The 13,256-nt window shown below is 41.2% G+C and overlaps 1 protein-coding gene across 1 annotated transcript in view; it reads left to right on the top strand.

Annotated features, from left to right (window-relative positions):
• Window positions 1-1,402: 1,402 nt before the first annotated feature.
• The window catches only part of KCTD3 (potassium channel tetramerization domain containing 3), a 33,250-nt gene continuing 21,396 nt past the window's right edge, over window positions 1,403-13,256 (top strand). The window contains exons 1-6 of the mRNA XM_083733259.1: window positions 1,403-1,926; window positions 7,495-7,548; window positions 8,214-8,259; window positions 8,705-8,778; window positions 9,646-9,704; window positions 12,335-12,415. Coding sequence (XP_083589385.1) covers window positions 1,850-1,926; window positions 7,495-7,548; window positions 8,214-8,259; window positions 8,705-8,778; window positions 9,646-9,704; window positions 12,335-12,415 — 391 coding nt within the window. The 5' untranslated portion in view covers window positions 1,403-1,849. The remainder of the gene's footprint in view (window positions 1,927-7,494; window positions 7,549-8,213; window positions 8,260-8,704; window positions 8,779-9,645; window positions 9,705-12,334; window positions 12,416-13,256) is intronic.

Genomic DNA, 13,256 nt, shown 5'->3' with positions numbered 1-13,256 from the left:
ATTATTGCAAAAGCTGAAGTTCAAACTAGGATACAAACACATCTTTACTAATAATGATAGAATAGAATTTGAGATGTTTGATACATGTTTTTAAAAGCATTTGTGAATACTGTATATCATAAAAGCATTATATATAAACGACCATAACCATCTCTAACAAACATTAACTTCCCAGTTTGCCTGATGCACAAGCTGGTCCTAGTGCTTCTGTTTATTATGTTTGCCTATTTACTAAAACAATGTGCCAAGATACAAGATGCATTTAACCCTGATACAGTACAGTGGTACCTCGGGTTACATAAGCTTCAGGTTACAGACTCCGCTAACCCAGAAATAGTACCTCGGGTTAAGTACTTTGCTTCAGGATGAGAACAGAAATCAGTGCGCCGGCAGCAGGAGGCCCCATTAGCTAAAGTGGTGTTTCAGGTTAAGAACAGTTTCAGGTTAAGAACGGACCTCTGGAACGAATTAAGTACTTAACCCAAGGTGCCACTGTACTGGGAATCACAAGTTGGTAGAATGCTGTTGCAACCAGGTCCTGCTTTCCGGTTTTGCATTGGTTGAAGGAATGGGATTCTGGTCTAGATGGGTCATTGCCATATTTTGAACAGCAAAAAAGAGGACGCTATGACAGCCATTCAAAGCAAATAAAAGTAATTTGTCCTAAATTTTACCCCTGAAAAAGAAGATGTCTCTGGGAAAAAGATGACACATGACAACATTAATATCCAGCAGGGCTCTTGTAGGAGATGTCTGCCAATGGATATTTATCAACTATGGCTATATGGAACCTTCAGGTTCAGAGATTGTCTATCTCAGAATATTTTAGGTGAGGAGATACAGGTAGGAAAATATTAAAAATATTAACCTTAACCTCTTTTTATGGACTTTCTTAAGCAATTTTAGACGATGGGTGCAAATTTTAGAGGAGGCAGCTTCTATAGATAGTAATGAACTCCGCTTACTTTAAGGCAATGCAGTCCTGCTGCGCGTTACTAATGAATTCATATCATTAACTGAATTTACACCCCACCCTTCCTCGGTGGGTCCCCGAACTTCCCTCCCCCCAAGTCCTTTTTTATGCGTCGTGCGAGGCGTACTGGCTAATATCAGGAGCGAACTAGCTGTGAAGGTGACAGAGGAGCGCGCGCACGGAATCGGGTCGCCGCTGATTTCCAAGAAAGGGGCTTTCAAACACCACCTGGGTCGTGGTGGTGGCGGCGGGTGCGCGCGTGGGGGACGGGGGCAGAAACTAAAACTCAATCTAAATCCTTCCCTGAGCCTGGGGAGCTCGTGTTGTCTGCGTCCTCAAGCAAATAAAAGGGCCAACCAGAGGCTTGCGAGTGAAGGAAGTTCTGCCGGAGCCACCTGCTGCTGCCCCAGCTCCTCCCACGCGAGAGGCTCTCGCGCGGCGCGATCTCGCGAAGGCGCAGCCAGCGTCGGTATTTTGTCCCTCGCGGAGCCCCCTCCTCCAGGTACCGCGCGTTGCTATGGCATTCCTGGCCATAGAGAGCGGCAGCGTTTTCGGCCGGGAAGAGGGTCGGAGGCCGCTGTAGTGGCGGCGGCGGCAGGGCCTTCCTCGGCCGCCTGACGAGACAGAGGAAGGCGGGCGGCTGGGCGGGCGGCGAGAGAAGGGAGGCCGCCTCAGCCTCCCCTCCCACGTCCCGACCTGGCAGCCTTTCCCTTGGCGCGCCCAGTGCCTGTCTCGGAGGGCTGCGCGGCCTCGCTGGACGCTCCTTCTTCTCCCCCGGCCCCGCCGCCGCCTCCGGGACTCGATTCCGGGGCGGCGGCGGCGGCGGCTGGAAGCGGCGACAGGCGGATCCCGGAGGCAGAGTCGCTGCTGGGGAAGATGGCGGGGAACGGCGCGGGTTTCGCCGGCGCAGGCAGCAGCGGGGAGATTATCCAGCTCAATGTCGGGGGCACCAGGTGAGCAGCAGGCCGACGGCGGGGCCTCCGACGGGAAAGGTGCGGAGGGGGCGAGAGAGGGCGGGCCTCAGGTCGGGGCAGGGCCTGGGAGCAAGGGGGCCGGGGAGCAGGGGAGGGAGCCGAAACGATACTCTCTCTCTCTCTCCCCTGACCCCCCGAATTCACGGCAACGAGCTGCTGCGGTAACAAACACATTTAGGAGAGAAGTGCGTTGAAGTTTGCTGGCTACTAGAATCCCGTGGCAAAGTCAAGGCCTTGGACCTTTCATGGTATGTGTGTCTGTGTGTATGCCTGTGTGTGTGTGTGTGTGTGTGTGTGTGTGTGTATATATATGGATGCATATACACACACACACACATATATATATATATATATATATATATGGATGTAAGCAAATATATGGATGTATATATACACACACACACATATACATATACATACAGTGGTACCTCAGGTTACATATGCTCCAGGTTACAGACACCGCTAATCCAGAAATAGTGCTTCAGGTTAAGAACTTTGCTTCAGGATAAGAACAGAAATCGTGTTCCGGCGGTGCGGCGGCAGTAGGAGACCCCATTAGCTTAAGTGGTGCTTCAGGTTAAGAACAGTTTCAGGTTAAGAACAGACCTCCAGAACAAATTAAGTCCTTAACCTGAGGTACCCCTGTGCACACATACATATATACACACCCACACCGACGTGTGTGTGTGCATACCTTGCCGCTTTACGTACTTTATAACTTGCTGGAGGGATGGTGTCACTGGTAAAGAGAAACTGAGATTCCTAGAATCAGAATAACTGTGGAGTTGGATGGGGAGCCCCAAGCATCATCTAGTCCATCCCGCTGCAATGCAGGGATTGCAAGTAAAGAGCCCCTGGTGGATAGTCCTCTGCTTACAAACCTCTGATGGAGAGTCTTAACAGCTCCCGAGGTTGAATGGTCAGCACTGTGTGTGCGTCTGGGGCCCACACATGTATGATGTGTGCTCTCTAGCAACATTCCAGCCTTTTTAATACCTTCTGGTGTACAATTTAGTAACCCCACATGGTCTGTTAGGCCTTTCCGGACTTGGCTTCCCTGGTCCAAAGATGCCTTGTTCCTTCCATAGCGTGTTCTGTCAAACATGGGCCTGCAATCCGGCCCATGGGGGGAGCTCCACAGCAGTGAACCGGCCCAGGCAAGGTAAACCTTGCCAACCACTGTGCTAAGCCAAACCATGGTTTAGATCACAGCAGCCAGATGACCAGGGGGAGGAGTGCAATAACCACAGTCTCCTCTGTGGGAACCTTCACATGTGTAATTAAGCCATGGTTTGGATTAGCATTATGTATGAACCACCTCATTTGGTTGGATCTGTTGGAGAATATTTTATCCAGAGCATACTTCAGCAAAGTGTATTGGGGAGAAAGAGCCTCACATTACCTACCATACTGTTCTAAAGCAGTGGTTCCCAACCTTTTTTTGGCCATGCCCCACCTCAGCATCTCTAAAATCCCCTCTCCGTGACATATAATTCTTATTATTCAAAAGTGAACTCCTGTTCATGTGGAGGAAGCCTAAAAGGCCATTAACTGTTAATAACTCGTTCTTGAATTGCCCTCCCTCCAAAAAAAATCAAATTGCCCCCCCTTCGGGGCATGTGCCCCACATTGGGGACCACAGTTCTAGAGGCTCCTTCAGTCCTCTAGAGCATACTTGTAGGAGACGGGGCATCCAGAAGAATTCTCTTCCTTTGGCCTTTCTGTTGTGACTATCCCATTCTGTGAGCTGAGCTCTGTTTATCAGAGCTCTGAATCTAGGCCAAAGTATTACACAACATGAAACACTCGTATATTAGTGAAAACAAACAGTGATATTGTTAGGTGAAAAATAGAAACCTGCTTTATTCTGTATCTTGACGGTCTAACAATTGTAGTGCAGTTACTGAAAAAATGATTGAAAAACATATTGTAATTCAGAATGGTATATCAATAAATAATAAATGTTGCAGATACTACAAAATAATTTTTCAATAAGTTTCAATTGTCTTTTGTTGATTTGTAATAGTATCATTGAATCCCTCAATTTTACCCATTAAAAAGTTTCTAAATGTCAAAAGCACATCCACTTGCATCACATCTAAGTGATCCTCTTAACCTGTTGTTCATAGTAGTATTGTTTGAACTTGTCTATTTTATAGAAAAACTGAAATTAATGTATTACTTGATAATAGTTGGTGTTATCAAAATAGCATATGGGAGAATAAGATTGATGAACAATGCTATAATCATTGTGGCTTTTTATATGTTCACAGTAGCATTTTTAATCAGGCTGATAAATTGCAACAAAACAAACTAAAGTTTATTTGTTTGTGCCAAGTAGAATATACCCAGTCTTGTTTATAGTTCATAGCAGAGCTTCCTTGAGAAAATGGGATTGAACAGCCTACCAGCTACATTAAAGTCACTCATCTACTTTGAAAAAGAACTGAGATTATTATCATTCTTTGTTTTGACACTTGTACCAGAGAAAATATAAAAATTGTGAAAAATCCACAGTTGGGAAATCTTTATTAGGACCAACCAGAATGTCTCAAAGAGTGAGCAAACTCTTGAACACTTCATCATATGAGAACTTGTGCAAAGCAGGCATGGGAAAGAGGAAAAAATGACAACAAAGAGCTTGTTGTTAACGGTCATAAGTTGTATATTGCTTACTTGCCAAAATGACTTCTAAGTGGTTTACAAGTACTGTGGTACCTCGGGTTAAGTACCTAATTCATTCTGGAAGTCCGTTCTTAACCTGAAACTATTCTTAACCTGAAGCTCTACTTTAGCTAATGGGGCCTCCTGCTGCCACCGTGCCACCGGAGCACAATTTCTGTTCTCATCCTAAAGCAAAGTTCTTAAGCCAAGGTACTATTTCTGGGTTAGCGGAGTCTGTAACCTGAAGTGTATGGAACCCGAAGTGTATGTAACCCGAGGTACCACTGTATAAAACCAGTTATAAGAACATAGTCAAACAGTGCTTTTTTCTGGGGGGATGCAGGGGTACACATACCCCTAAACATTTTGTGAATCTAAGTTTGGCCTTATTGAGGGGCAGTATTTCAATATGAGTAGGAAAATGAGAGTACCCCTGAACATTTTTAAAGAAAAAAAGCACTGGTCACACATAATTAAGATGCACAATAAAACAGTTTTATCAAAACATTAAATATTCATAGTTAAAATGTACAATAAGATAGCCTGTTGAAACCGCAGTTAACTACAATTTAAACAGGAGGTTCAGTTAGGAGATGAGGGGAATGTTCTTTTAAAGAGGTATGTCTTCAAGGGCTAGTGGAATGCCAGTATCATGAGGTTTATCATAATTCAGCAGAGATGGCATTCCACAACGCTGGTGCCACTAGTGGAAAAGCTGGCCTCCAATTGATTAATTGAATTTATATACTCACCCTATACCCAGAGGTCTCAGGGCAGTTACCACAAGCTAGTAATCATCACCCTGATATTATAGTCAAAAAGTCTGCTTATAGACTTGGTCTCAAGATGGAGAATGACTATGGGATTGGATTAGTTTCTACTAGTGTCTGTTTATACCCAGTATTACGGGACAAAGAAGTAATGGGTGGACCCCCTTTTTAAAAACTTTAAAATCCAGCAGTTTTCCAGATCTGACTCCAGCCGTAAGCAAAACACACTTCTTGCTGGTTAGACAGAGAGTATGAAAAGTGATGTAACTTCTAAACTGAGGGACAAGCATTTTTAAAATCTAAACATGACGTCCTACTACTTGTGAGGTAAAAAATAGCTATCCTTGGTGTGCTTTCTTTTAAGTTCCTACACTTTGCTGTGGTTATTAAGTTTTTGTAAATAACGTATCATTGTCGTATGTTGCTATACGTAGTAATGTTATTTGTATCTTAACATCTAAGTAACAGCCTTCTGGTGCCATTCATCATCAACAACTACTGCTCTGTAACATCCCTTCATTTTCATGGAAATTGTGGGGGAATATTTTTGGATCATGTTGTTCCGCAAAACATGTAATTAACCTGGAGGCGAAAATATGCAGTCAAATACTGCCACAGAATTAGCTTTGAATCAGTTTTGTATTTTAAGATGTACATTACTCCTTCTTGGTAGGTTTCATTTGACTCAACAGGACTAATTTCACTGTTGTTTGGATTCTAGTCTATATTTTTGTATCATGGGTACTGAACTGTGTTCAAGTTAGCATTGTTTGTTTGACTTCTTGGAAATAAAATGTTCTAGCTACTGAAGTTTTGTTATTTGAGTGAGTTTCTATAGGTCAATAAATAATAATAATAAACAATAAACTAGGATTGCAAGAGTGTTTGAATTCTGCTTGAGTGAACCTTCAAACTTACTGCTAAAAAGTTAACTAGGAAAAAATGTAGTTCTGCCTTCTTTTTTCATAGGAGAAAGTTTTCCAGTTTCAAGCTTAAAATGTCTATATTGAGCCCTTTGTTCAGAGAAGATTTGGCTTTGTCATGCCCTTATTGCAAAACTGCACAGAATCTGCATTGTGTATAATCCAGAGGCTCCTATATGCTATCTGTACTACTCCCTTTTTCTATTTTTTTAGATAGTATAGAATCATAGACCCTTGGGGTCCCTTCCAGTTCTAGTTCTGTGATTCTGTAGTAACCAACAAAATACAAACAAGTAGTAGTACAGATAGCATCTAGGAGCCTCTGTTGTACACATTCTTCATTTAAAATACAGAAGAGTTCCATAGTTTGAATGGAATACATGCTAAATGGTAGAATAGCAATTTTATTTCAGACTTTAAAGACCAGTCTCTTTTTTCTACATGTGCACAGGATTTTTAAAATAAGTGTACGCTCACATGCATGAAATTACTTGAACTTCTGTAGTTTACATATATAGACATTTTCATAAAGTTTAACTTATTACAAAACATGTACTCCCTATGTGGCTCAACTTGGGACAGGCCAGAAATACATTCTCATTCAGTGATACAGACTTAAAATGTAATCACAAGCATACTTACTGGAGAGTAAGCATTATTGTACATGATGAGGCTTGCTCCTGAGTAAATATGCATAGGTTGCTCTGTCATAAACAATGCAAGCAACTTTTGTGTGTATGGGAAAGAGGAGACATTTATTTGTGGTAATAACTGCAAAGGCCTGATCTTTGGGTCCTAATCCAAATAAAGATAGTTTGGATTAACTTCGACTGAAAGCTGTAGGACTAATTTTGTTGCTACTAACTCGTTTCATTGGTCTCAATGGGATAGTCAAGACTAATTTTAGCTGACTGAGACATTGACAATTGCTTCCTTTTTGCATGGGTTCCCAGAAGAATGAATGAGGTACATGAGGGGCTACTGGGGGTGGGGAGAAAGAGAGGAATGAGAAATCCTGTCGCTTGAACAGAGCCTTCTTGCACTTTTTTGGGTCTTTCTGTGATCAAACACTATTTTTCTTAGTTAGGAAAGAATTAACTACATAAGTAAAAAAAAAAAAATTAAAAATTGTTGGTTGCGGGGAGGGAACTTAACAGTTCAGTTCCTGACTTCTAATATTTCTGTTTCAGGTTCAGCACTTCAAGACAAACACTAATGTGGATTCCGGACTCTTTTTTCTCCAGGTATTTTGAAGCCAGATCTTTTGGATCTTTACTCAGTCTAAGTTCAGTAAGACTTACTCCCCAGTAAATCTTCAGTAGCTTTTTTTTTTTTTTTACATTGACCAGTGTGTCTAAGTGTGTAGTTTACCTACTTTGTAGCTTTGTAGCCCAGTTCATAATTAGGCTAGTGTTCAAGTCTGAAGTCTAACATTTCTTAATCAGTTTCATTTTATGGGTATGTTACATAAATAAGCCCTTGTGTGTTGAATTTACACATCATAGTGATCTCTGAGGAAATACTTTCTCAAAATTGTCAGTACAGTGTGAGGGTAGAACCACGTGTTTTATCAGCAAATGCATGTTTACAAACCTGCATTTCTGAGAATGAATGGAATTGGTACAGAAGAGCATTTTTAGGGAAGAATTGGAAGGAGAAATGGGGGTGGGGTTCTTAATTCCTGCTATACCCACTAATTATTTCCTGCAAATGCCCATACATAAGCTTTATGGCAGAAGTGTGGGACTTAAAACCACATGTTTCTATGATTTGTAATTTTGGGACTGCATAGAAAAACATACTGTTGGTAGATATCATCCCTCCTTTATGAGAGCAGAGGAGAAACTAGGAATCTTCACCCAACTCTTCTTACCAAGTTATATTGTAATTTAGCTTTATTTGTTTTCAGTTTGCTGAGTGGAAGAATTTCAACACTGAAAGATGAAACTGGTGCGGTGAGTATTCCTTTCTAAATAAGATTATGATATGAAAGTTGATTACTGTATTGGGTTTAGCTTCTAAATTGTATTCTAAATAGGTGAATTGTGCACTTTTGCAACATCTCTAGTTAGAATGGGGAGACTCTTTAAGTCTTGTGCTCAGCTGAATGATAGAGACAACTTGTGGCTGCTGGTAATTGTAGGTATCATGAAAATGCAAAGTGAGAAAAGATCACTTTTTTAAAAAAATGAGGGTATATTTTTAAATTTGATTTTGTAATATTTATAGGGCTAAATAATGGCAGAATTAAGCATTTCAGTTCACACAGATTTCTGCTGCAGAATTAAGCCTGTGTTTAAACTGCTCCCATTGAAATAAATAAAGACTTCAGAGTGCATAATTTCTTGTATTCTAAAACTTACATGTTAAGCTAATAAAGGGGCTCTCATTTCTTCATAGATATTTATTGACAGAGATCCTGCAGCATTTGCACCTATTTTAAATTTTCTTCGAACAAAGGAGTTAGATTTGCGGTAAGAAACTCAGTGTTAATTCTCACTCTGATTTTAAAAACTCTTCTGGTGGAAGATTGTTATAAAGAACACTCTTAAGCTCATTTAAATTGAAGTTTAAAAAGTACTTGTGAAAGTATCAGTAGTATCCCCTGAACTCCACAGAATAATCTACTCTCCCAAATATTTGTGGTGAATTTCTGCAGGAACTTTAAGGGGCCCCTGATTTCTGAAACTATTCCTTAAGGCTTTGCTGTATGAGAGACTTTAAATATCCTCTTGTAACTTGTGTACTAGACACTTATAGCCCAATCTAGCAGCTAAAACCTCACACGTTAAAGTATGTGTACACTTTTTGAGGCATAATCCTGAAAGGGTTCAACTTAAAGAAACCTGCCAGGCCTGGGGGCTAAGCCACCTTTGTTTTGTGCATTTGCCTCAGCTGAGGCACCTTTGTTTTGTGCATTTGCCTCAGCTGAGGCACTCACATTCACCCACCCATGTGACAACACTTTGCTCTATCATCTGTGTGTTAGATTGAACTTTTAGTCAGCACATTCTATGTTTCCCATAAGATTTTTGTTCTGTGATTTCTGCTGCTCATAGCTTAATTTTTTTATATAAAAAAAATGTTTTCAAAGAACAGAGGTTTTGCTTGAGTGTTCCAGACTATATCCTTTCACAGAGCTTTAATTTAACATTTGTGTAGATGTTTCTGTTGATCCGTAGCATTTAAAGATATTCTCAGTTGTTTAATCAAAGTATTTTATCATGTTAAAATAAGACTTCCTATAAAATATTTAGTTTTTGTGTTTAGAATATTGATTGTTGTGCTAAGAAACTGCATTATTTAATTTTTAAATATTTCTGTTTTTTATCTTTTTGCAGGGGAGTAAGCATTAATGTACTTAGGCATGAAGCAGAGTTTTATGGAATTACACCTTTAGGTAAATATATAGATTTATTTATTTTTTTTAAATAATATTTATTAAGATTTTCAGAAATACAGAAAGAAAAGATTAGAGTACATTCAAAGCCTTATTTTCATACACCCACTTTCCGGGACTCCCTCTTTCCCCCACCCCTACCATATTCCCCTATCATATTGTTGGCTCCACAAGCTCTCAGTTCTAATTAAAACTTAATTTGTTTAAACCATTAGTCGAATTTAAATTTAATTTTGTACAATCCCCATCAATACCCTTACTAACAAAACAAAAGTTCTTTCCCCAGGGCCCACCCCCTTTCCATTCCACAATTTCCCTTTTTTTTTAGTGATAAAGACACCCCACACAATAGAAATATAAGAAAATGAAAAATAGAAAGTGTAGTAAGTAAAAGAAAACCAATTCAGAAAATAGTTGACAAGCCTTTGGATTCTATTTCTCTCCCCCCCCCCCCCCGTCCCCGGTTTAGTTTCCCCCTGACCACCAATCCATGTTGTCTGCCTGGAATTTTTAAAGTCCATATATCACATTTTTCCCCCAACTCCTTGCTGGCTTTTTCTTTTTATAATTATTTTTAGAATTATTTTTAAACCATTTAGCATCAAATCTTTAATAACGCTCCCCCTATTGTTCTTTCCAAGTTGTAGTCCAGTTTCCTCTTGTTCCGCTGCTAAAACATTCTAGTTCAGAAATTTAGTAAGTCTGCAGGGGTTATTGTTATTCAGGAACAAAAACTTGCGTTCAGTCCCTTCCTTTCTTCAATAGAAAATTCTATTGTCTCCTTTAGCTGAACACCCTGTAGACACAATATTGTTTCCGTTTTGCAGCTTTCCCAGAAGATAACCAGTCCTGTAAAATTCCGATGGTATTTTTCCACTTACGACCTTCTTTGTAATGTCCCGAAGCTCCTCTAGGGGGATTATTGTAACTTTGTTTTCTCTAGTCCAAAAGTCCAATTGTTATCCATGTTTTCGCCATTTTGTATCCAAATTTTAACGGGTTGTAACTAATTGTAACAAAATTTAACCAGCAAAGTCCTCGTATTAAAGTCCTCTTTGAATTTCCGACTTTGACAGCTACTTTGACAGCTGTCAAAATCTCCTTCGCTTTTCGCCAGGCTCTCTCCTCAATCACCCCGGTTCCCAGGGGGGGGGGGGTTGCGTTTTCCCTCTCCCTCAATTCTTCCTCCAGCACAGTTCTTGTAATTTCCCATCGTGGAATTCTTAGTTTTTATCAGCAATACAATTCTTTTTGGACCTTGGTTTCCCAGTCCTTGTTTTGGAAGGTTTACAGTAGGGAGGGGGACTGACTTCCTTTTTGGATCCCCCCCCCCCCCGCTCGTATCAAATCCGGAAAAAATTTCTTTTTTTTCTCCTTTTACACCCGGTTTCCAAATTACTCACGGGTTGTTGTTAAAAGTCCGAATTCTCAATGGAAGAAGTCAGCGCTCTCCACCGGATGGCATGCGGCTTCGCTCGGCAGGGATAGCAGAGGACTCAAAGCACCACGCTTCTCCCCGGCACCCGATCCGTAGCCTTTAAAAAGGCTCCTTCACGAGTCGGGAGGGCGCTAGCGGTGCCAGCCGAGTCTCCATGTCCACGGCCTCCGTGGCCGTGGTTTTTAAGGGTCCCCGCATCGCCGGTGCGGTAGGACCCAGCCCCTGCCGAGCAGGCTCCCTCCGGAGCTCGGAGGGAGTCCGCCATTCGGCGATGGCGCCAACCCGGAAGTCCTCGGTAAATATATAGATTTAAATTACCCACTGGTTTGAACATAATGATGAGTTAATAATCATTTTAAAGAACCACCAGTAGTGGTAAGAGAGCTCTCCTTCCCCTCCATAATTAAGCCATAATTATTGTCATTCCCAGGTGACTTTTGGGGTGGGTTGGAGGGCCAGCAACCAGTGGGAAGACCTCTTATTGCTTCCCCTTCACTTCCTCTGTGTTCTGCCACCAACAGAGTACATTTTGCTGGGAGTCGAGACAGAATGTTTTTGGAGATCAGCACATTGATCTCCTAAGAGAGGTTTGATTAAGTCCCATGTTGATTATATTTTTGGTGGGTGGCTGTGATTTCTTTTTTTATAAACAAATGCTGATTACTTGTAGATTTCTTGTCTTCGTATGTTTTTAAAGTTCTCTTTGTTATTATGATTTTAAGCCCTGCTTCCTAAGGTTCTAGGGTATGTAACAACAATTTAAAATAGTGTCAAAAACAGATTAAAACAAATTATAATAATAAAAGCAGGGTGGGTTATAAAAACATACATCTCAGGTGTCAAAGGGCAGGGTTATAACTGTACAACTGGAGGTTTAATGTTATAAACCATAGTGGCCTTCTTGAGACCCAAAGGGTAGTATATAAATTATTTTATAGTTAAATTAAATGAAGTTAATTTATCCCCAATACCTCCTGAAGATTGGCAAAGTCCCACCTATCGAGCAGTTTGGGGGGAAATGAACAGCATTTGGGCCCAAGCACACCTGACTTGACTTTAAAGCTGTGTTGCTGTTTGAAACCTAACCTTGCCCTTTTGCAACAAGAAAGCTAAATGGAAAAAATGCAAAGTAACCCAATTTGCATTCACATATGTATACTTTGTTATTGGTTTATATGCTGTTTCCTTTCAGTAAGAAGATTACTGTTGTGTGAAGAGCTAGAGCGCTCCTCTTGTGGCAGTGTCCTCTTCCATGGATACCTGCCACCTCCAGGTACTTGAGCATGCTTTGTAAGCCATTTTTTATTTCGGCATCAAGAAGCAACTTTGTGGCTTTACAGTAATGAAATACTTTCAGCTCTGTGTGGCATTTGAGCTGGTCAAAGCATTGTGGGGTTTGCTATGTATGGGCTGATGCCTGCTGAAGCTTCCACTTCAAGAACTTATCAGGGTTCTCTCCGTCTCTGCTGCCACCTTTGTTAGTTCTGTGTGTACACCAGAATCACTTTCCTGCTGTTCCCATAGTGTCTACCTTATCATAAGCATTCTCATTGAGGTTTTCAGGTCACTACAATAGACCTTTTCAAGATCATGCCTCACCCCAGCAGCTTGTTACTGCTGCTGTACAATATGCATCTTCTTCTCTGGTTAAGGAGGGTTAGTTCAGACAAACAGTTATGGGTCGCCACTGGGAAATATATCTGTGCACCTAATGTCTATTGGATGTCTGGCAATCATGTGAATGCTTAATTACAAGGCTGCAGTACATTGTTGTGTTTCTCATGTGATTTAGATTTTCTAGAAAGGGACTGATATATACCTTAATTTTCTGTATATAAAACGATGTTTTTTATTATAAAACAATGTTAAAAATGGGGGGTCTTTTACACTGATAGTGCTGAGGGGAGACAGGTAATTGGTTGCAGCCGCAAACAGGAGATTGTCAGTGATGATTGGGCAGGTGATTGGTGGCTGCGGCAAGGGCTGCTTTCGATTGACTGTTGCTGCGGCAATTGGGTGGGCGATTGGTGGGTGCTGGCAGCAAGCGGTCAGATGATTGGCAGTGTTGGTCAGGCGGGTTAGCGATTTTCAGCAACCCCCCCCCAAAAAAAGCT

This window comes from Podarcis gaigeae, assembly GCF_964106915.1.
Source record: "Podarcis gaigeae genome assembly, chromosome: 3".
Taxonomy (NCBI): domain Eukaryota; kingdom Metazoa; phylum Chordata; class Lepidosauria; order Squamata; family Lacertidae; genus Podarcis; species Podarcis gaigeae.
Note: the sequence above shows the minus strand (reverse complement) of the source record. Positions and strands in the feature narration are given on the sequence as shown.